The sequence below is a fragment of the Phascolarctos cinereus genome, unplaced genomic scaffold, assembly GCF_003287225.1.
Source record: "Phascolarctos cinereus isolate Bilbo 61053 unplaced genomic scaffold, phaCin_HiC Scaffold_1;HRSCAF=81, whole genome shotgun sequence".
Taxonomy (NCBI): Eukaryota; Metazoa; Chordata; class Mammalia; order Diprotodontia; family Phascolarctidae; genus Phascolarctos; species Phascolarctos cinereus.
Genome location: NW_027555514.1, coordinates 34248792 through 34272870, shown reverse-complemented (window position 1 = coordinate 34272870; position 24079 = coordinate 34248792). Strand labels below are relative to the sequence as shown.

The 24079-nt window shown below is 38.8% G+C and overlaps 1 protein-coding gene across 1 annotated transcript in view; it reads left to right on the top strand.

The window, feature by feature from the left end:
• Window positions 1-24079, top strand: part of KCNH8 (potassium voltage-gated channel subfamily H member 8) — a 388604-nt gene that overhangs the window by 247260 nt on the left and 117265 nt on the right. The window contains exon 7 of the mRNA XM_020987205.2: window positions 4903-5110. Within this exon, the coding sequence (XP_020842864.1) occupies window positions 4903-5110 (208 nt within the window). The remainder of the gene's footprint in view (window positions 1-4902; window positions 5111-24079) is intronic.

Sequence of the window (24079 nt, the reverse complement as noted above, 5' to 3'; positions counted from 1 at the left end):
AATTTAACACAGTGTCTGATACTTAGTAGGTGCTGCATAAATGATTATTTCTTTCCTTCCTTTCTTCCTTTATTTCTTTTAGTGTGCTTTTTGTTTTCATTATTGTAGTCATTGTTTTTACTATTCATAATAATAGCCAGCTAGCAATGACATAGTGTTTAAGGATTGTAAAGCACTTTATATATGCTATCTCATTTAATCCTCACAATGATGGTGGGATAGGTGCTATAATTAGCCCTTTTTGTAGATAGTGAAACTGAGGCTGAGGTTAAATGATTTGCTCAGAATATACAGCTAGTGAGTAGCTGAGGTATGATTTAAACTCTGGCTTTCTGGACTCCAAGTCCAGTGTTCTCTCCAACATGCATCAATTCATGCCAATCTCCCAAAATGTCGCCTTACCACCAGCAGCAGATAGGTAGCACCATGGATAGAGTTCTAGATTTGAAGTCAGAAAGACCTGAGTTCAAATGTGGCATGATTAGCTATGTGACCCTGAACAAGTCACTTAACTGCTGTAAACCTTAGTTTCCTCATCTGTAAAATGGAGATGATAGCACCTACTTCTCAGGGTTGCTGTGAAGATAGAATGAGATAATATTTGTAAAGAGCTTTGCGAACCTTAAAGTGGTACATAAATGCTAGCTATTATCACCACTAAGGTTTCTGGAGAAGCACGAATATGTTTTCTGACCCTTGATACATTCTGATGCTGTCTTTGTTGGTGTGTACTTTATCAGTATGTAAAAATTATTTGGTACAACTTCAAATGTGATTTATTTTTACAGTCAGTTAACAGTCCCCACATGGAAATGACTTCTCTCTCAAGTCCTCACTGGCATTTTTCCATTATTAAATAAAATGATCAGAGTAGTCATTGTTCAATTTGGAACGAGCCCAGAGGCACAGTCCAGAATACTGAGCAGCCATCTTCAGTTTGAATTTTTGTCAATTTCTCGTTCGATAGAATTTTTTTGTAGCTGGGGAGTGGAGATTGTCAACATATTCTGAAGAGGCTTCTAACTCAACTGGGAAAGACACTGCGGGAAATCCAGTGGATGATATCAATCAAAGGGACATGAAATTGTTAGTCTTTTTAAAGGGCTTTTGAATATGGAATTTGACTAGATAAGTGTGCCAGAATGAAGAAAGTAATGGCTTAAGACAAGGCTCTGAAAAGAATTCCTAAAGACATTCAAGGGGAATGTATGATTCATGAGGGGGGAAATAGAATGTTTCTCAGGAAATATGAAGAGACATAAAATGAACGTTGTCTAATTCAATTCCTTAAGAGACTTTTGGGCTGGAGTCAAGAAGACCCAGGATCAACACCTCCAATCCACAATTTACTAGTGATACGACACTGGAAAAATCAATGCATCAATCAACAAATATTTATTAAATGCCAACCATGTGCCAGGCACTTTGAGTAGGCACCGGAGAAACAAATGCAAAGAATGAACAATCCCTTTAATCTCTCTAAACCTCAGTTTCCTTAGTTGTAAAAGGGAGATACTACAATCTGAATTCCTGATGTCATTGGATGACAGAAGCTAAAATGAGATATTGAGTGTCAATCAACTTGTAAATTTCAAAGTGTTATGTAAATGCCAGTTGTTCTTGTCATCATCATTGCAGTCACCATTGTTGTTGTTATCATAAGAGAGGCAGCATGGCACTGTAGCTAGAGAGCCAATTAAAGAACCCTGGGTTCAAGTCCCCTCTTTGACATAGACAAGTCTTGTGATTGTGGGTAAATCACTTAACCACTAATTACACAGGAACCTAAGACTGTAAGTTGTAAATGAATTGCTGATCTGCATCACTTGAAGGATTTTTCACACTAGGATTTTCGTACTTGATCTCTGGACTTCTGGTAGGCATGATGCTCCTTTTATTGCACTAGTCTCCTCATGTGGATGTTCAATGGTGCTATGTGCCACTTGGTGCCATTAGGTTAGGCTCCAGACTTTCTCAAAACTGTCCTTTCTGGATCTAGAGAGAGCCTTCCTAACACAGGCTAATACATTGGAAAGTCCTCTCATTTGAGGCCTCTTTTCAGGAACTATTTTTTAAAAAAATCTTTTTCTTACTATCATAACAGCCCACCTATCCTAAGGTCACTTATTCATTGGTCAAAGAGGATCTTAGTACCAATCTTTGACCTATTACTATTATGTGACCTTGGGAAAGCACCTTCTCTAACAGCCTGAAATTTCCCATCTGTAAGATGAGAGGGTTCATCTCAAAGATACCGAGAGTCCCTTTGTCTCTGAACCTGTGATCCTAGAGTCCTTTGGATGTTTTTCAAAGGCTTTTACCTGTGTCCCCATTTAGACAAAATTAATTAGGATATTTGACATTATATTCTATACACTGATTCCCCAAATTGCTGGAAAATCATTCCAGGATGTTTTGGGGGGTAGGAGCTTTCTTCCTTTATTTTTACATGTCAAATCATTTGCTCCAAAGTAAAAAAAAAATGAAAAAAATAATAATAAAGAGAAATTTGTAAGCAACCTCTCCTATACTCATCTACATGGTGTTGATATTGTATCTGTCTTCTGTGTTTTAGAATGGACACTCCTTGAGGGCAAGGACCAAATGAGCATTGTGTTTAGCTTCCAGTACACAGTAGGTACATAAAAGGCATAAAATAATAGTGTTAGTTTTAGCCGTGGACATGAACACTGAAATTAGAAGAAAAAGGAGATATTTTTGGTAGGATTCTATGATGAGAAAAAATTACTGATGGTGTATTTGTAACCTAGAAGAGATGAAAGAAGATTGGGGGCCACCAGAGAAATTTCATTCGTTCTTTTGCGTCTGATTTCCTTCCATTTTGATTAATAAATGCTCATTGGCTAATCAATTATCAATTGGTTTCCATAACTGTTTACATATAAGAATTTTCAACATGCTCTAAGCCTAGCAATAATCACAAAAGTTGAGTTATGTTATTTTAGAGACCACTTAGTCCAATCCATAAATAGAAAGAATACCCCCCATAATTTTAGAGAAGGCGAGGGTTAGAGGGAAACTTTCATTCACACTTCTCCATTTGATTTCTTTGCATTTTGATTACTAAATGCTTATCAAGTGATTGTTGGTTGTTTCCCACAAGAATCCGTGTGTAAGAACTCTTAATATAATCACAAAAGTGGTCTCAAAGGTTTACTAGTTCAACCCACTTCTCAAAAGGGATCCTCACTATGACAGCTGACAAGCCCAGCCTCTGCTCAAAGACTTCCAGAAAAGGGCAACTTCCTATTTACTGATGCACTCCGTTCCACTTTGGGGTTGCTGAAAACATGACAAGAATAGGGAAGACTAAGAAGGCCTTGAGGTCCCAATGGTAAAATATGAGCAGGGGTCATTCATATACTGTGGGAACCATGGTTTTTGAAAGCTATGTTCATATCTTAAAAACTGGACACATTTTTTAGGATTTTAGGACTTAAATTTGAAAAGAATCTTAGAGATAATTTGTCTAACCACCACATTTTACAGAGGAAAAAACTGAGATTCAGTGAATGTAATAACTTTCTTTAGGTCATGTAAGCAGTTACTAGAAGAATTGGTCCTTGAACTGGACATGGTGTGACTCTAAATCAAACATCTTTCCTATACATATACATGCATGTATATATGTGTGTGTGTATAGGTATAAGTATAGGTATGTATATATATAAACATGTGTGCATATATATAACATATATGTGTGTGTGTATACATGTATGATATTTCTTTTGCTTGGTCTGTTGCCATCACCATGGTATCTCTTTGATTTGATTTTTCCCTTGAAACATTTGGCATTTCCTCTAGTATTGTGATCCTTAAACCCCAAAGCATTACAATTACAATACCTAATATCCATATGTAATCTTATCTACACATACATCAGTACTTCAGTAGACCCATATCTGTGTAGACATATATCAGTAGGGATAAATAAAGCCTTACATTTGGGCATAAAGGTGTTCCAAAAATCTTAGAGTGGGTTTAAGTTATTGGAAACTTAAAACCACACTAAAAATTTTGGGACACCCTGTATAATATGGAAAGCATGGTTAGAAATCAGTAGTTCTGAAAAGAATCCAGGGGTCTTAGAAGACTTCAAGGTCCATATAACCCAACAGTGTAATATAGCAGCCAAAAAGACCTAATGCAGGCTTGGACTACAACAAGAGAGGGTGTAGCTTCTGGAAACTGGGAGGTGATGATGCTGCTATACTCTGACCTTGTTAGAAATCACTTTGAGTGTTGTGTTCAGTTCTGGGCTCTATAGTTTAAGAAAGATGTTAATAAACTAAAGTGTCCAGAGGAGGGCAACCAGAAAGATAAATGGCCCTAAGTTCATGACATATAAGGATCAGGTGAAGAAACTTTTCATGATTCACCAAAGAGATAAGGGTGATAGATAGAGACATAAAGGCAGACACTGTAACAGAGACATTGAGAGACAGAGAAAGGCACAGAGGCAGACAGTGTGGCGGAGTAGAACACTAAGCTTATAATCAAGAAGACAAGGTTTCACATCTCACCTCTGACATAATAACTGTAATACTCTAGGAAGTCACTGAACCTCTATGTTCCTCAGCACACTCTCTAAGACTTAGCTACTGAGTCATAGAGAGGTTCTGATCTGCTTTGGTAGAAAGCCTTCCAATACAAGCATTCTTCATGCTGATAAAATAATAGACCCTTCACATACTATATGTATTCGTATATATGCGCCTACATATGTGTAGATTGCGGAAATTTTTTAAGATGTGCCCATAAAATAGTAGTCATTATACTGCATAATTAACCCAATGCTCAGCCCAAGTACCCTTCTCTTTCGCAGCAGGTTTAGAACTCTGCAATGAAGTTAACCTGTTGGCCTTTTCATCATTGCCCTAGGTGTCCCTCGTTCACCTGCTAAAGACGGTGCGGTTGTTACGTCTTCTGCGGCTGCTGCAGAAGCTGGACCGTTACTCCCAGCACAGCACAATTGTCCTGACTCTGCTGATGTCCATGTTTGCCTTGCTTGCACACTGGATGGCGTGCATCTGGTACGTCATTGGAAAAATGGAGAGGGAAGAAAACAGCCTTCTGTCTTGGGAAGTTGGTAAGGGTCTATGCTTGCCATGTCTTCTGTTGTTCTGTTTTCTTTTTGAGTGTCAAACTGAGGTAACCTGAACCTCTCAGCAGATTGCAGAGGAGCAGGGAAATGTCCACCAACTTATTCCATTCTGCATTTTAACTTTGGTCTATGATACATCATTTCTCCCGAAAGAAATTTGTTCAACATCTCATCTCACCAAAGAATAAAGAAAATTCCTTCTAGTCAAGGCAACGATTGGAAATTAATATTGTCTCTAAAGAAGTGCTAGAACACTCACTTGTGGCATCAGTGTGGCAGGCCCTGAGGCAGCTCTAGCAACCATTTCTCATCTGAGCAACAAACTTCTTTTCAACCATTCTAAAGATTTCAAACAGTTACAAAGAAGTGACAAAAGATCTATCTGCAAAGCAGCTGAGGGAAAGGGTTACTCATTTTTTTCCTTTGTAATTTAAAAGATGGAAGATACAAAGAAATGAAAGCCTTACTCAGTTTGGAGCTTTGAGAATTAGTGGAATTATTAGAAACTTGGATATTTCTGACTGTGGTTCCTAAAACTTTTATGCCCAAAGTTACACATATGTACAATGAATATCTTTTAAGAGTTATCTGATATTGTAGCAAACAAGCCCATAGAGGCATGTTTTGTTCATCCTATAACCACGGATTTATTGAATCATGTGCAGGGTATTGGAAAGAGAGAGGATGGGAATAAGGGAAAGGGAATAGGCATTTAAACACCTATGTAACAGGTACTATCCTAACTGCTTTACAGATTATCTTATTTGATGTTCAACAACTCTATGAGATAGATGCTATTATTCTCCCAAGGAAACCGAGGCAGATAGAGCTTAAGTTACTTGCCCAGGGTCACATAGCTAACAAGTCATTTAACTTACATATCTACCAGGAGGTCATTGTTCATACATCATTATGCCTATTTTAGAGGCAATAACAATAAAAGTAAGTCATCTTATGTGGTGCTTTCTGATTTATAAAACCTTCCCTCACAACAACCCTGTAAAGCATGTAGCCTAAGATACTCATACCCACTTTGCAGATGAAAAACTGAAACTAAGAATCTTTAACTTGCCCAAAGTCATATAGGTAAGAAACAGAGATTCAAAGGATTAAGTGACTGGTCCAAGGTCACAGAGTTAGTAAGCAGCAGAGCCAGACCTTATCACTAGAAATCCAGGGCTTCTAGTGGAAAATAAAAAGACTTCCATTGAGTGAGACCTTAATGCAAGATAAAAATGCTGGCATTTAAAAAAGAAGGTCCATTTCTTTATGAAAAGAAGATTCTTTGTGAGCCTTCCTTAGCCTCCTGTCGCCAAAAGGCAATGTCACAGTTACAAAGAGAATTTAGACATCTACAGAGGTGCCAAAATATGAGGGAGTAGGTGAGACCCTAAATTAAGGAAATTCTTCCTCATCCCATCCCAGGTATTTGGTGGAGAATTTATTTAGAGTAGGCCTCATATTTGCCCTCAGAAAAGCAATGACTACATCTTAGAAAGCACAGAAGCAACATTTAGGTTATTGTTTGTTGTCTGTGGGGTGTTGGGGAAGGACTAGCACCTCTGGTATGAGTGCTTGCTGGCTCTTTTCAGGCTACTCATCCACCTTTAGTGTCCAGCTTCCCCCGTACTCTCACTTGTGGCTCCAAGAAGCTGTAGCACCTGCAGCAGCAGCTATACCAATATAAAAACATCTTGGCAGACAAACTAAACCAGATTGAAGGTAACCAAGAGGCTTCAAAACTGTTGATGAGTTAGGGGGACGTCTACCCAAGCATATGAAGACTTCCCTTGCAGAATGGGCAGATGAAACAATGTCTTCTCACTGCCATGAAGGTTGCTGAAGCAGGTGTGTGGGGTGCTAGGAGCTTGACCAGACACTGAAGACATGAAGATCTTCTGGGACATCCCAGGCCATCTCCAGTCATCCTGACTTTTTTTTACCACTGGACTTTGATAACTTTGGAAGAGAGAGCAAGACTGATGATCTTGTGCAAGTCTGTCTCACTCAAATCCAATTCAAGCTCAAGTCAAGACATCACTTGTCATTGGTCCTCTTTTAAACAAAACATGAACAACCAGAGTTTGAGAATAAATGGGCAACCTCTAGGTTGCAATTTTAGGGGAATGAGCTTCCCAGTATGAATTCTGCTAAGTGCCATAGACATATTTGAGTTACAGAAAGAAATGTACATGCTCAGATAATTTGTAGTTTGGGGAAATCATTATAAAGTTGGGACCTTGCCCTCTTATTGCCCTTAAAATAAATCGTTTGCTTTGTGCCTGGTTAATACTTGTGTATCATCAGGCATGTAAAGTCACTCTAGACCACATTTCCTCATCAGTAAAATGAGGGAATTGGATTCAATTCCACTCAGCTCTAAATCCTTTTTATCTTATGGACCTGAAGTCTCAGAAAGAGTGGGAGAAGGGGATAGAGGACAGAATGACCTCAGGGAGAAAACAGTAAGATTATGGGTTAAAAAAAATACCATGCTAATATTAGGAGAATATGTGCAGTCTTCATCTCTGGTTTCATCACTGCAGGAAATTCCGAGTATAAATGTCCTTCCATCAATGCAAATAAGCAAATCATAGGGGTTAATTGATAGCTTGTCCAGGGTCACACAAATGTGTGTTTCAGAGACAGGGCTTGAATTAAGATTTTCCTGATTCTAAGACTGTCCCTCTATTCACTACAACAACAGTTCTCAAAGTGTGATCCATTGACTCCTGGGGGTCCCCCAGACCCTTTTAGATGATTTAGAAGGTCAGCATTATTTTCATAGTAACACTAAGTCTTTTAATTTCTAATATAGAAAATATCGATAGCTATAACCCACATAAACAAAAGCTTTGGGATGGGGGCGGGGGGGGCAGTTCTTCAATAATCGTTAAGAGTATAAAGGAGTCCTGAGACCAAAAAGATTTAGAACTAATTCTCTCTCTCTGTCTCTCTCTGTCTCTCTCTGTCTCTCTGTCTCTCTCTCTCTGTCTCTCTATCACTCTCTCTCTGTGTCTCTCTGTCTCTGTCTGTCTCGGTCTCTGTCTCTCAAATTGGTGAAAATGATGGAGACAGCACCTGTCCTTCAATGTACTTTTGTATTAGTTCAAAGCATTTTTCCAATCAAGTTAACAAACATTTAATAGATACCTGCTTTACAAAAAGTGCTGTCCTATGACAAAATGATAAGGTTCCTGCCCTCATGGAGCATCCATTCTACTATGAGGCAGTGATAATTGACGTACACAAGTAAATCGATATAAAGTATCTCAAGATAAAGTGTGTTAGTTCACGGCGGGGGGGGGACAAGCTTCATTTAGGAGGAAGTGTGGGAGCTATGCTTTGAAAGAAGCTGGGGATTCTAAAACCTGAAACATTATTTCTTAACATCACTCAAAATCATGATTTTATTTCTTCCTTTATTATACACTTAACCATCATTACTAACATAAACATTCCTATATACAAAGACAAAAAGAGAGGATTCTGTATGAAATTCTGAACTTCAGTTATGCACAGTTCATTTTACAACTCTATATTTATAATAGTGAGCATTTATATAGGGCTTTAAGGTGTATAAAGCCTTTATGTTAGCTATCTCATTTGTTGCTTACAACAGCCCTGGGAAGAAACAAGCATTTATTAAGCACCTACTGTGTGACAGACACTACATTGAGTGCTTTACAAACATTTTCTCATGTGATCCTCACAACTCCCGGAGGTAGATTATCCTCATTTTACAGTTGAGGAAACTAAGGCAAACCACAGCTAAGTGACTTACTCAAGGTCACACAGCTGGTAATTATCCAAGGATGCTTCTGAATGAAAGTCTTCCTGATTCCAGGTCCAGCAGTGTATCCACGCTGCCACCTAGCTATCAATATTGAACAAAATAACTCTGTTAACACGATTGCTCTATTTTTGTCCTTATCAAAATTCCTTTTGTTTTCCTCAGTGTATTTTTAAGGTTTTCTGAGAAAAAGGTGGAGGTTGGCTTCATCAGCTATCTTTTGACATCTCATTTGGTTACTGCATTGATCAGGATTTCGAGGTCCTTCAAAGCTATTTTTCTTTACATTATTACCACATAAAATTATCACCCACTTTCTCCACACTAATGTCACAATGATGTGGCTTCAGCAAAAACACCAGGGCTGTGCTCATTATTTTTAATGTGTATTAAAATACTGACTTGTGGTCACCTGTTTTCTTTTAGGCCTGACCTAATTTCTTTCAGGCCCCAGGACCATAAACCCATGTTAATTTGTCCTATCGTCTAGCCTGACAGGCTCCTGAAGAAAGGCAAATCGTCCCTCTCAGGCCAAATTTAGTTATTTGGGGAAAGATTGTTTCATGTTTCTAACATCCCTCTCTTGCTACAAAGATGCATTCTGCTGAGATTTCCCTTTTAAAAAAATATTGTGAAATAGGGTATTTATTCTGAATATATTTACATATCCTGGCATCTAGGTGGAACAGTGGGTAGAATACTGGGCCTAGAGTCAGCTTAAGTTCAACTATCACCTCAGACACTTACTAGCTATGTGACCTGAGCAAGTCACTTAATTTCTGTTTGCCTCAGTTTCTTCATCTGTACAATGGGGATAATGTAGCACCTATCTCCCAGGGTGGTGAGGATCAAATGAGACCATATTTATAAAGTGCTTAGCACAGTGCCTGGCACATAGTAAGTGCTCTATCAATGCTTCTTCCTTTTCCTTTCCCTTTCCTTCCACTTGTTGCTTACCCCATTAGAATGTAAACTTCACTAGAACGGACACAGGAATTGATTTATTCTTTGTATTTGTGTACCTGGGAGCCTAGCACATTACTTTGCACATAGTAGGTACTTGGTAAATGTTTCTTGATTGATTGATTTCTCCTTTAAATAGAAAAGATGGCCCCACTCCCAACTCCCTGCCTCCCCCGTCACTGTTTACCTGAATGAACTGGGAACTGTGAGGGCACAGCCGTGCAAAGAGACTCTGGCTTTTGCCAAGGAGCCCTTAAATGGTTCTAGTCCCAGTTCTGTCCCTAAGTGTAGTGTCTTTGGAAAGGCTCTTCACCTCTCGTAATCTCAGTATTCTCCTTCTGTAAAACGAGGGCTCGGATTAGATCATCTCTTCCAGTTCTGACATTCTATGGCTTTGTGCAAGAATCGACCAGATCCTCTTCATCTTTGTATTTCTTCCATCTTCAACATCTCTGGCTTCTGCCTTCTTCCAAAATAGCCAGGGTAACAGCTCGCGGTGAGTGGATGGGGCAAAAAAGGGCAAAGGGCAAGCATATGACTTAGTTTCAAAGCATGGCACTGAACTGAAGAATCATTTTTCTCAGTTAGGGTGAAGTTCATTGTCATTTCCCTTAGTAACTTTTATTTATTCCTCCGTATACCTCTTAAGTCATTCAAAGGGGTACAGGACTAAAATGAAAAGAATTCAATTCAATTTCATGTGCATATTTCTTGAGCTCCAACTATGTACCAGGCCCTCAGAGAAACTTTAAAGATCTTCTAGGCCAGGAATTCTTCACCCTTTTTGTGCCATGGGCCCCTTTGGTAGTTTGGGGAAGCCTATGGACTCCTTATCATAATATGCTTTTTAAAAAATCATAAAATAAAATACACAGAATTACAAAGAAAACCAATTAAGTTGAAATATAGTTATCTTTTTTTAAGTTCTCAGATCCCAGGTTTAGAATTCCTTCTCTAGTTCACCTTCCAAGTTTGTAGGACAGAAAACTGAGGTCTAGAGGGAGGAAGTGAGATTTCTCAGCTCTGCAACTTAGAGAGGCAGGCATTCTGACTTTCCCTGTCTCTAAAGGCACCTGCATCAGATTGTAGTTTTTGAAACTTTGTTCAGCTGGAATATGGACACAAATTAAATAATTATGAGATTCCCTGCTTAATTTCATAATGGGGCAGTTGAGAGTCTGGGCTAATTAAGTTTTTCTATGTCATTTTCCCATTAAATTTCAATTTTAAATTTTCATTCAATTACCATCAATCCTCCTCCCCTCCCCAAAGTAACAAAAGAATGGTTTGATAGGTTTGCCGTGTGAGCCTACAGCAGGTTAAAGATGGAGAATATACACATAGTTTCCACCTGAGAAAAACAGAATATCCAGTCTAAACTCCGTGATTACTTTTCCAAAAAGAGTTGTCTTTCTCTCTTCAGCCAAAATCAATATACACAGCTCATGTAGCAGATTATGTGAAAGCTAAGAATTTTTAGTTAAACAGGGAAAACCCGAACGATGCTGGTGTTGAATAACCAGAATAGCATCTATTACAGACTTCATGGGGTAATTATATTTGCCAGGATATAGTTAGCCTGGGTGTTATAACTGAGAACACACTCAGGATTCTATCATATATTACACAATATTGAGGATTGCTTAAAATATATTTGCTGTCAGAAGCCTTTCCTATTGGAAGTCTGTACTTTTCCCCTACTCAAATGATTTCATATGTTTTGTTGTTGTTCAGTCATTTTCAGTCGTGTCTGACTCTTTGTGACCCTATTTGGGTCTTCTGGGCAGAGACAGTGGAGTAGTTTGCCATTTCTTTCTCTAGCTCATTTTACAGATGAGGAAACTGAGACGAACAGGGTGAAGTGACTTGCCCAGGGTCACACAGCTACTTAGTGTCTGAAGCCAGATTTGAACTCAGGAAGACAGGTCTTCCTGACTCCAGGCATAGCACTCTACCCACTGTGTTTGCCCACTAGCTGCCCTGATTTCATATATACATAACCTTATATGTTGTGATCTCCTCATCAGAATTCAACTCCTGGCAAGAATTGATTTTCATTGTGTATTCGTATCCTCTCTGCTAGAGGGAGTCATAAGTCAGGAAACTCCCTCTTCCAATGCAGACTGGCTACCTACAGTCCTGAAGACTTGGGACATGGAGAGATTAAGTCACTTGTTCGTAGCATGGCATGACACATCAGAGTCAGGGCATGGACTCAGGCCTTCCTGTCTTTGAGGCTGACCCTCAATCCCATACACGTTGGTGCTGCCTTTCTCGCCTATTTCCATGACCTCATTTTTATCATCCTTAATATGGGTATTACATTATCTTAATAATTAATCACTGATGTTATCAGAAGGGAGAGGAATAACAATTTATTAAGTACCTACTGTGTGTCCAGCACTGTTCTAGGCACTTTATAAATATTGTCTCATTTAGCAATTAAAATGAAAAAAAAATTAATTGCAGTCATCCTAACCAAAAATGATTCACTCTAGTGGAAACAAGTTCCAGAAAGCTATAGACATTTATGAAGCGTTTGTTATGCACAGTTGCACTGAAAGAGAATCGTCATGCTTGATGTAACCATCGGAACAAACAGTTGATGTTTTTCATCTCCTAAACTGGCACAGTATATGATTCGCTTCAACTATAAATATAGTTGTACTGTGGGCCACAACTTCTCTCCCATGTCTGTGACAACATCTTTTATTAAAGTCCTATTCTGATGGTTCATTGCGGTACAGAGATAACCCTGGTTCTTGGAGACAATGTCAACAGAGAGAAATTATGATGGATCCTACCAAAACTGGAACAACTTTGAAGTGTTGGCCCTTGATGTTTTTGGGGCTGAGAATGAATTTAGGCAAGCCCAGCAAAGCTTATTAGCAGCTTGGTTGAGTCTATTTGGAAGAACAATGGATAAAGTGCTGAACATGGAGTCAGGAAGACCTGAGTTTGAATCCTACATTGAAAACTTACTAGTCATGTGACTTTGTCAAGTCAGTTAAACTCTCTAAGCCTTGTTTCCCCCAACTGTAAAAAGGGAATAATAACAGCAGAGGTTCTGTGAAGATCAAAGAAGATTATATATAAAGTGTATATGCAAAGCTTAAAGGGTTACTAATATTAGTAACAGTATTGTTGTTGTTATTATTATTATTGGTTCATAGTTATGAATTCTTGATTACATCAACTCTTAAAGATATACGCCCTGTGTTATATAGGGAGGGGATCTGAATGTGTCTTGGTACTGCATATACAGACACTGATGAAATCAGAGATTCTTAAAATATATTAGCTCACATGAATCACTATGCCATAGCTGGTCAATGGATGGATACTATTGACTCCTTACGCCAATATCATAATGATCTCAACTGAGTTGTGGTGTTCAAATTCTACTATGTCTTAGTTTCTAAGTGTTATTCCATCTCTCCTTTCTCTGATTTGGCTCTGTCAATATTTTGAACTTCAAAATAAGGCCCTCCTTCAAATGTTAAAGATAGGAGAGCAAACTGCATTATAATAAAGAAAAACTCCCTTCTCTGTCCTTAGACTCAAAAATCTGATCATATATTGTAGCTATAGAAAGGCATCTGAATCATCAGCTTAAAAAAAAGCATCCATGAATTTGGGAAGAATGAGATGCTGGATGAAAAAGATCATTTCATGTTTGTGGTGAGGTTGGACTGGATGAATTGTGAGATCACCTTCTGACTTTCAAATTCTATGATTTTATGGTGTTGTCCTTTGGGTCTCCCAAATGCCAACTAATGGTAGTTAAGACGCCATCAAGGAGCTTGTTTTTAACAGTTCTCTCATGATAGCCATGTCCTTGCAAGATGCCATATGGAGAAATGGAAGCACAGCTTAGACTTGTGATACTATGGTCTGATCATTTCCACAAGTGCCCCCGATTTCCCATGAGGAAGTAATGTAACAAACTACAAATTTCAGTAAGGATATAAATTGTTGTTTATTTGGAGGGCTCTATTTGATTTTTAAATTCCTTTTTTATACAGCTCAATCTGTAAATCATCTTTCTAATGGAAGACATTACAAAGGAAAAACCAACAAAAAAATCCAATTGAAGCTTTTTTTTTAGCAAAATACTTGTATTGCATTCTAATAGTCTTCATCAAGGCAAACCTAGTTAATTTGTCTTGAATGTAGCCTGGGGATGTTGAGTCACAATTCTCTCTAGTGCTATAATGCACCATTTGGGGTTGCAGAACCATGTTCCCCAAACTTCTGCATCCTTCTTCAGACCCATAGATTAATTAGGGCTCTTGGGACACAACTAATGATGCAAGGGTTGGCAAACAGTAGAACCCAGAAGAATAGAATAGAGTTAATTTAAATATGGAATGAACCCAGAATTCATCATTCCCAGAGTGAGAGCTGGAAAGGACTTGAAATCATCTAATCCAACCCCCTCTTTTACAAACGAAGAAACTGAGGCCAAGAGAGATGGAGCAACACACCAGAGTCACACAAATAGAAAATCTCAGGCTGCAGATGGTGAAATAGGGGTTGGGGGAAGAGTTAGATGCTGGCGGGGTGATAGGCAGGCACAGCTTTGGGGCAAAGAAAGCCAAGTAGTGCCACATGTACAAGACAGCTTCTGGATGATCCATGATGTGATGTCGCATCATGGTACAGAGCGACAACTAAGAATTCTCCCACTGGGGCCTACTTCAGCTGGGGGTCCAGGTCAGGGACTCTGGGTGAGACGAGAAGATAGTGTGCCCCAGGCACATTATCCTCCACATCAGGACTTTTAACTGTGGGTGTTGCTCAAGGTCCTCTCCTAGGTCCCCCAAGCTTCTGTCAGTATATTTTCTCATCAGCTTACATTGATTAATTACCATCTCTATGCACATGACTCTCTGATCTATCTATCTATCTATCTATCTATCTATCTATCTATCTATCTATCCACCTGTGTATGTGTATTTGGATATGGATATATACATCCATCCAGCCCTAGTTCTCCCCAAAAGTCGGCCCTGCATTGCTGATTTTAGGGCATTTCAAAGTAGATTCCCAGAAATACCTCAAACTATACATATCCAAAACTGAACTCATTCTATTCCTTTCAAACTTCCTTTTTTTAATAGTATTTTATTTTTCCCAATTACATGTAAAGACAATTTTTAACATTTATTTTAAAAGTTTTTGAGTTCCAAATTTTTTCCTTCCCTGGACAGTAAACAATTTTATATAGGTTATATATACACAATCATAAAAGCATATTTTCACATTAGGCATGTAAGATAAGTAACAGAACAAAAGAAAAAAGACATGGAAATATAGTATTCTTCAATATGCATTCAGATTCCATCAGTTCCCTCTCTGAATGTGATGCCATTTCTCATCATGAGTCCTTTGGAACTGTCTTGGGTTGTTGTATTGCTGAGAATAGCTAGGTCATTCATAGTTGATCATCCTACAATATTGTTACTGTATACAACGTTCTCCTGGTTCTGCTACTTCACTTTGCATCAATTTATGTAAGTCTTTGCAGGTTTTCTGAAATCAGCCTGTTTGTCATTTCTTATACCACAATAGTATTCCATGACATTCATATACCACAACTTGTTCAGCCATTCCCCAGTATGGACATCTCCACTATTTCCAGTTCTTTGCCAACACAAAGAGATCTACTATAAATATTTGTATACAAATAGGTCCTTTTTCCCTTTTTATTTTTTTTATTTTATTCTGAATTTAAGAAATAAATAAGCATCTCTCTAACATAGTAGAATAGGGAAAAATGATGATTTCACATGAAACTGCAAATTTATTATATATAACTCCCTATCCTTTTAAATATATAATAAAGTTATCATGTATCTTTCTTTTTCCCCATTTTATTCCTTCTCCCCACCACCATAGAGTTGGCTACCATTAGACACAAATATGTGTGTGTGTGTGTGTGTGTGTGTGTAAAATCATTCTATACATACTTCTATTTATCTTTCTCTGAATGCAGATAACGTCTTCCTTCATAAGTCCTTTGTAGTTAATTTAGGTACTTACAATAGTCAAAATGACTTAGTCACTCAAAGTTGTTCTTAAAATAATATTTCTGTTACTTTTTGCAGTATTCTCTTGATTCTGCTCATTTCTCTCTTCATTATTTCATGCAAGTTTATCCATGTTTTTTCTTTTTTTATTGATTTATTGATTTTTAGTTTTCAACATTCACTTCCACAAGTTTTTGAGTTCCAAATTTTCACACCATCTCCCCCCTCCCCCCACCCTAAGATGACATGCATTCTGAATATCCCTTCCCCTAGTCTGTCCTCTCTTCTATCTCTCTCCCCTTCTCTTATCCCCTTCCCTTCTATTTTCCTGTAGGGCAGGATAGACTTCTGTACCCCATTTCCTGTATTTCTAATTTCCCATTAGCATGTGAAAACTTTTTTTTAAACATATGTTTTGAAAACTTTAGATTTCAAATTTTCTTTCTTCCTCCCTCCCCACCCACCCTCATTGAAAAGGCAAGCAACTCAATATAGGTTGTACATGTGCAGTTATGCAAAACACATCCATAGCAGACATGTTGTGAAAAACTAACTCTATTTCCCTTAATCCTATCCTGCCCTCCCATTTATTCTATTTTTCTTTTGACCCTGTCCCTCCTCAGAAGTATTTCTTCTGATTACCCCTTTCCCAATCTGCCCTCCTCTATATCATCCCCTGCTCTCTTGTCCCCTTCTCCCCCTATTTTCCTGTAGGGTAAGACAGATTTCCATACCCAATTGAATGTGTATGTTATTCCCTCGTTAAGCCAAATCCTATGAGAATAAGATTCCCTCATTCCCTCTTACCTTCCCCAGTTTCCCCTCCACTGTAAGAGACTTTTCTGGTTTTTTTTGTGAGATAATTTACCCCATTCTAGCTCTCCCTTTCTTCTTCTCTGAGTATAATCCTCTCTCATCCCTTAATTTTATTCTCCAGATATGACCCCTTAATCTTCAACTCACCCTGTACTATCTATCTATCTACATATACATACATATAATTTTTTTCCTCCAACTACCCTAATACTGACAAAGGTCTCATGAGTTATAAATATCGTCTTTCCATGTAGGAATGTAAACAGTTCAATCTTCATAAGTCTCTTATGATTTCTCTTTCCTGTTTACCTCTTCATGTTCCACGGAGTCCTATATTTGAAAGTCAAATTTTCTATTCAGCTCTGGTCTTTTCATCAAGAATGCTTGAAAGTCCTGTATTTCACTGAATGACCATTTTTTCCCCTGAAGGATTATACTCAGTTTTGCTGGGTAGGTGATTCTTGGTTGTAATCCTATCTCCTTTGCCCTCTGGCATATTATATTCCATGCCCTGGGTCTTTAATGTAGAAGCTGCTAAATCTTGTGTTATCCTGATTGTGTTTCCACAGTACTTGAACTGTTTCCTTCTGGCAGCTTGTAATATTTTCTCCTTGACCTGGGAACTCTGGAATTTGGCTATAATATTCCTAGGAGTTTTCCTTTGGGGATCTCTTTCAGGAGGAGATCTGTGGATTCTTTCAATTTCTATTTTGCCCTCTGGTTCTAATATATCAGGGCAGTTTTCCTTGATAATTTCTTGAAAGATGATGTCTAGGCTCTTTTTTTGATCATGGCTTTCAGATAGTCCAATAATTTTTAAATTCTCTCTCCTGGATCTATTTTCCAGGTCAGTTGTTTTTCCAATGAGATATTTCACATTGTTTTCTAATTTTTCATTCTTTTGGATTTGTTAGTGTCTTGATTTCTCATAAAGTCACTATCTTCCAATTGCTCTATTCTAATTTTTAAGGAAGTATTTTCTTCAGTAACTTTTGGACTTCCTTTTCCATTTGGCCAATTTTTCTTTTTAGGGCATTTTCTCCTCATTGGCTTTTTGGACCTCTTTTGCCATTTGGGTTAGGCTATTTTTTTAAGGTGTTATTTTCTTCAGTATTTTTTTGGGTCTCCTTTAGCAGGCTGTTGACTTGTTTTTCATGATTTTCTTGCATCACTCTCAGTTTTTCCTCTACTTCTCTTACTTGCTTCTCAAGATCCCTTTTGAGCTCTTCCAAGGCCTGGGACTGATTCATATTTTTCTTGGAGGCTTTGGATATAGGAGCTTTGATTTTGTTGTCTTCTTCTGCTTGTATATTTTGATCTTTTTTGTCACCAAAGTAAGATAATATAGTCTCACTCTTTTTGCTCTGCTTGCTCATGATCCCAGCCAATTACTTGAGTTTTAAACTCTTTGTTAAGGTACGAATCTGCTTCCAATGTGGAGAATGTACTGTCCCAAGCTTGGGGGTTTGTACAGCTATTTTCAGAGATACTTGTAGGACCTGTAAATTTTCAGTTCTTCCAAGGTGGTATGATAAGGGGTGAGGTGTTTACTCCTTTCCTGGCCTGTGACCACAAGTGTTCCTTTCTGTCCTGTAACTGTGAGGAGGGGTTTCTCTCCACAGCCACTACAAGCTCCACCAAGCCAGCGCAGCATTCCTCCTCACCCCAGCACCGCTGCCCAGAACTGTGACCCAGATCCACACACGGGCAAAGCAAGAGATTCCTGCCTCAGCACTGGCAAAGAGATCCCTGCAGTCCCTCTCTGATCAGCCACTGGATTCCCCCTCAGTCTGTGGGCCGGAAGCTCGGGAAGCAGCTGCCCCCCTCAGTGCCACGCTCTTGGGGAATGGAGCTGAAACCCCTCCTTCCTCTCTGAGCACCGACAGAAACAGACTTTTCCCACTGACCTTCTAAATTGTCTTTGGCATTGGTGGATTGAGGAGTCTGGAAACCTCCACAGCTGCCCGAGATTCAGTCTTCTGAGGCCTGCTCCAGGTTTGCTGTGGCCTGCGCTCCCACGCCGCACTGCGCTGCGCTCCTAGCCCGGCGCGATACACCTTTCTGATCAATCATCCAGGTTGTCTTGGGCTGGAAATTTGTTTCACTCTGTCTTTTTGTGGGTTCTGCTGCTTCAGAATTTGTTTAGAGCCCTTTTTTATGAGTATTTGGAGGGGTTTGGAGGAGAGCTCAAGCAAGTCACTGCTTTCACTCTGCCATCTTGGCTCCATTCCATCCATGTTTTTTTCTAAAATCATCGAGCTCATAATTTCTTACAGCACAGTAGCATTCTGTCATGATCACTGGGATACAGACCTAGCAGTGGTATTTGGTTCATATGAGATTTATTCTCCTTTGTAACTTGTCACCAGATATAAAACAGTAAGCCTCACTGATCTGGACACAGAAGAGAAAAGTAGCTTTGAAAAATGTTATTACTGCTAAATGCATGGGTAGAAATGAGATGGCCGTAAGTACACAAGGTGCTAGCTAATTAATAAGAGGCCAAAAAGTCAATTTTGGGGTAACAATCTCAAATCTCCTAACATCCTTCCTTTGAAATGGAAGAGACCCAGTTGAATCCCTTTAACAAGACCTTTAAAAACCTTAAAATTATTACTAATCAACTCACAGTTGAGTGGCCTGCATTTAAATTATTTTGGTTTTCTGTATTTCATGAAATTTTTTTTGGCAAATATTATTCCGTACATTACTACTGACTTTTTTCACCTACTTCTATCTTTAAAATAACACTCAAATAAACCCCTAATTCACAAGGTAATCCAAAGTTTTCAGTTTGGAATATTCTTTCAAGTTCTATAGTATTTTCATATGCAGACTCTTTTAGTAATCTCACCTTTTTTAAATGTTCCTTTTTCTGCATCTTTTTTTTTCCATTTAACAAGCAAATTACTTTGGTTCCTATCAGCCCATTTAAACCCATGGAAGGCAGATTTATGAAACTCAGAATTATCTTTCTGAATCTGTTAACACTAAAGGAAAAAACAAAAAACATGAGCTACATAATATCCCAAATAGAAAAAACACTTAGCAAACTCATCCATCAGGGCTCGGTTTATACTTTTAGTTTCCTGACAAATGATGCAGTTGCTCATTTGTCCCAGAGTTGATTCTTCTAGGGAAGATGGGAGCATTAGAATCACACGTTCAGATGCCTTCCTCTTTTACAGTCTCACAGTCTACATAGCTCAGTATTGACCATCTGATGATGCTTCAGTTGCTCTCAGGATTCTTCCCTCTTCCCCACATATACATCAGTGTGATAGAGAGGACACAACTCTGATGTTCACAAATACCACTTCTGACACTTACCACCTATGGGACCCTGGGCAAGTCATGTAAGAGAAAGAAAAGGAACAAGCATTCATTAAATTCCTACTATGTGCCAGGCACTATGCTAAGGACTTTGCAAATATTATCTCATATTAACCTCGAAGGGGCTCGGTTTCCTCATCTGTTTAATGATCAGATTGGACTAGGTGATCTCCAAGGGTCCTACCAACTTTGATGGCCTCCAAAGTCCCTTCCAGATGTGATGCTGTAGAATTTAAGCTGGAAGACAGATTCTATCTTGTAGTATGACTCCCAGATTTTACAGATGAGGAAATTTAGGATCTACTTGTCCAAGGATTCAGAAGAAAAATAACAGAGCTGGGATCAAACCCAGATCTTCTGAAAACAGATTCAGGGCTCTTTCCTGCTACACCATGTTGGTTCATAGTGTAAAAATTCCCCAACAGAGACCCCATCCTCCACAAATAAAGGTACGTGCACACAGACTGAGTAATCCATCTTGTGACTGGCCTAGCAGCATAAAACCCCAGGGAGACACACAACTTATTCAAAGACATGATCACAGAAAGGCTCAGTGGCCAAGTTGAGGGAAGAGTTCTATGTGAAAACAGAGTGAGGAAACAGAGAATCTGAAAGTTGTAGTGACTTGTCCAGTGTCACACAACTAGGAAGTATCTAAGGCAGAATTGGAAATCAGTTCTTCCTGACTCCAAGTTCAGTGTTCTATCCATTGTACCAGCTAGCTGCCTCTACAACTGAATTACAAGTATAAATAACACCAAAGTATTGACTGAGTCTGAGTCTCAGCTATGAAATAGAAGACCTAAAGTTCAAAAACTTTTGTATGGAGCCATGATTTCCTTGGCTTGGTTTCTCTTCCTATTAATAAAAATAACAGCCCTTCTTATCCATTTAAGCTTTCCCCTAAATCATCCGTAGAAGACCTACTCATGGTTTTGAAGATCATTTTCTTGTTCTTTTAATGTCCTGGAGATGCCAATATAAACTTCAGGGGCTCTTGTTGTCTCCAGGATCAAATATGAAATCCTTGACTTGGTGTTTGAAGCCCTTCATAACCTGGGCCCCTATCACCTTTCCAGTCTTCTTATCCCTTCCTCTCACAGTATACTTGATCTCTTGACTCTGCATTTTCACCAGCCATTTCCCTTGCCTGGAATTCTCTCCCCTCTCATCACCACGTCTTGGTTTTTCTGACTTCCTTCAAGTCTTTGCTAAAATCTCACTGTCTCTGATCCCCCTTAATGCTACTGCCTTTCCTCTGAAATTATTCCAATTTAATCCTGTCTGTATCTTGTTTGTACATGGTTTTCTATGTACAAAACATAGTTTTCCAGGAGTTCTCTTAAGGCAAGGACTGTTTTTACCTTTCTTTGAGTTCCCAGTGCTTAGCACATAGTAGGTGCTTAACAAATGCTTGTTGATTACATGACTTGTTCTCTGTGGAGGAGAAAGCTGTATGAGATAAATATGCTGGTGATTAGTGTAATTACTGGGGTTTGAAGGCAATCTTTTTCTCCAATACCAAATCACAGTGAGCACACACCAAAGGCTAGTCAGGACTTCTTTGGAGCACCAAAATTCAGGAGTCTGAAACAGAAGTGGGAATCCAAGTGCAGGAACAGAGATGATCATACAATCTTAGTATCGTAGGCTTAGAGCTGGAAGGGAATTTAAAAGCCATCTAGTCTAAGGCCTGCATTTTTTTAGATGAGGGAAACTGGATTCAAGGAGGTGGTGATTTGCTCAAAGTCATGCAGATAGTAAGCATGACAATAATTTGAACCAAGGTCTTCTGAATCCAGAGTCAGTACTGTGGCCACTACACCACCCTGATTAGAATGTTAGTACCGGATTAAGAAACAAGATACAAGAACTGTTGGTGAGCTGACTGTGTTTTACCTACATATTAAAAAACTTTCATGGCCCCCTGTTACCTCCTTACTCAGCCTGGAATTGAAGATTCTCCACCACCGGACTCCAAATGACCTCTGAAACTTTATTCCATGTTGTTCTCATTCACACACTAAACACTCCTGCCAAACTGGAAGCTAGTTGTCCAAACTCAACTTGCCACCTGACAATTCTGTAGACTGGCAAAGAGCATCCATTTTCCTACTCCCGTCCCCATGTCTGGAAATAAGGAACTCTTTGCTTATTTTGGCCTTTAGAAATTCTTATCATTCCTCAAGCCTATTTTTCTCTTTTTCCAGTCCCCCAAACATGAAAATGTTCTGTAGCTCTTCAAATTTTTCTGGAGCATAAAGATTTTGTCAAGATTTCTCCTTTATATTATCCCTTAACTTTGAACTCTTCAAGTAAAGCTGGGATGATGGTTTATTAGGTGTGTTATAGAGGGTCTCTTGACTGCTTGTTGGAGACGTTGAAGAAGGGAGTCTCAGTCAGACCCAAGTGAGACTAAATAACCTCTGAATGTCCTTTCAACTCTGAGACAACCATATTCTGCAAGTATTTCTTTTGTAATTCTGACCATCAGCAGGTCACTTCCCATCTCTGGACTTCAGTTTTCTCCTTTGTAAAATGAAGAGATTGGACTACATTTTTAATGTCCCTTCTAGTGGGAATAGACTGATTATGTGTGTGTCATATCCCCTATCTCTTCAAGTCTTTGGAGAAATCTTTATTAATTTATGTCTGACTTATGGCAAAGAGACTTTGGAACAGATGGGTAAAAACAGTGAAATGATCACTGATCCCTGTAAAATATATTCAGTAAATTGGTGAAATTTATGATATTATGATTTTTATGATATAAATTGATGATTTTATGGATATAATTATTTTGACACACTTATTCATCATTAACAACAAACACAAACAAATAAATATATTTCTCATCCTCGCCATCCTCCCTTTATCCATTAGAGTTATGCATCAGCAGGCCTAGGAAGATGAAGATTTCTGAAGGTGAAGGGCCAAAAGTGGGAAGGGAGATATTCCTAGCCCATAGGGTTACGGCCAGTATGGGTACTGCCTCACTGTTGTGTAATGTACTTGTATATTATATTCAAGAAGTGCTCAACTAGCCTCTGCTTGAAGACCTCTATTGAAGCAGAAGCCATTACTTCCTGAGGTCAGTCATCTGAGGCACTTTTTTCAATAGCTCCAATTGTCAGGAAGCTTTTCCTTCTATTGAGTCTCCAGCTGCCTCTCTGTAACTTTGATCCATTGCTAAAAGTAAAGGCAGTATATGAAAATGTACTAGTGTTCAGTGAGTCAGTGTCAAAAAGCATTTACTGAATTCTTACCATGGGTCAGGTATTGTGCTAAGTGCTGGGAATATAATTGTGAGCCAAAATACAGTCCTTCCTCTCAAGGACTTTTCACTGTAATATGAGAAGATGATACATAAAAAAAGAAGCTGAAAGAGAGGTGAAGGAAGAGAAAAAGAGGGAGGAAAGTCGGGACCATATCCTGGAGAGAAATGAGACATGATTGGCCTGGGTGCCCTCTTTAAACGGAAGTTCTAGGAAGAGACACTCAATTGGAGGTTAAGGTTTCAAATCCAGATATTCTGAAATAGATGAAATATACAAAGGAGTATTCATAGTATAGGTTAGAATCATTGACCTGGAAGGTCAGAGATCATCAAATCCAACTTCCTTATTGTGTAGATTAGTAAATACAGGTCCAGAGAGGTGAAATGACACCTGAACTCTTGCATTATAAGTTATCTAGATCCTTTCGCCAATATCAGCCCCACCCCCACCCCCACAGCTCTACCATTTGCAACAGTAGGACTGAGGACTGGAAGAAATATGGCATAGAATAAAGCACTGATTATGGAGTCAAAGAACGTGGGTTCAGATCTTAACTCTGTTAATTACTACATGTATGACCTTGGTCAAGTCTCTGTTCCTCACTCTCTGTTCCTCAGTTTCCTCACCTGTAAATTGAGAAGATTGAACCAGATAATTTCAAATGCCCTTTTGGCTTGAGATTTAAATGCCTTTCATATCATCTTTCAAAGCTTCTACACATTCACTTCTAAGTTCCTGT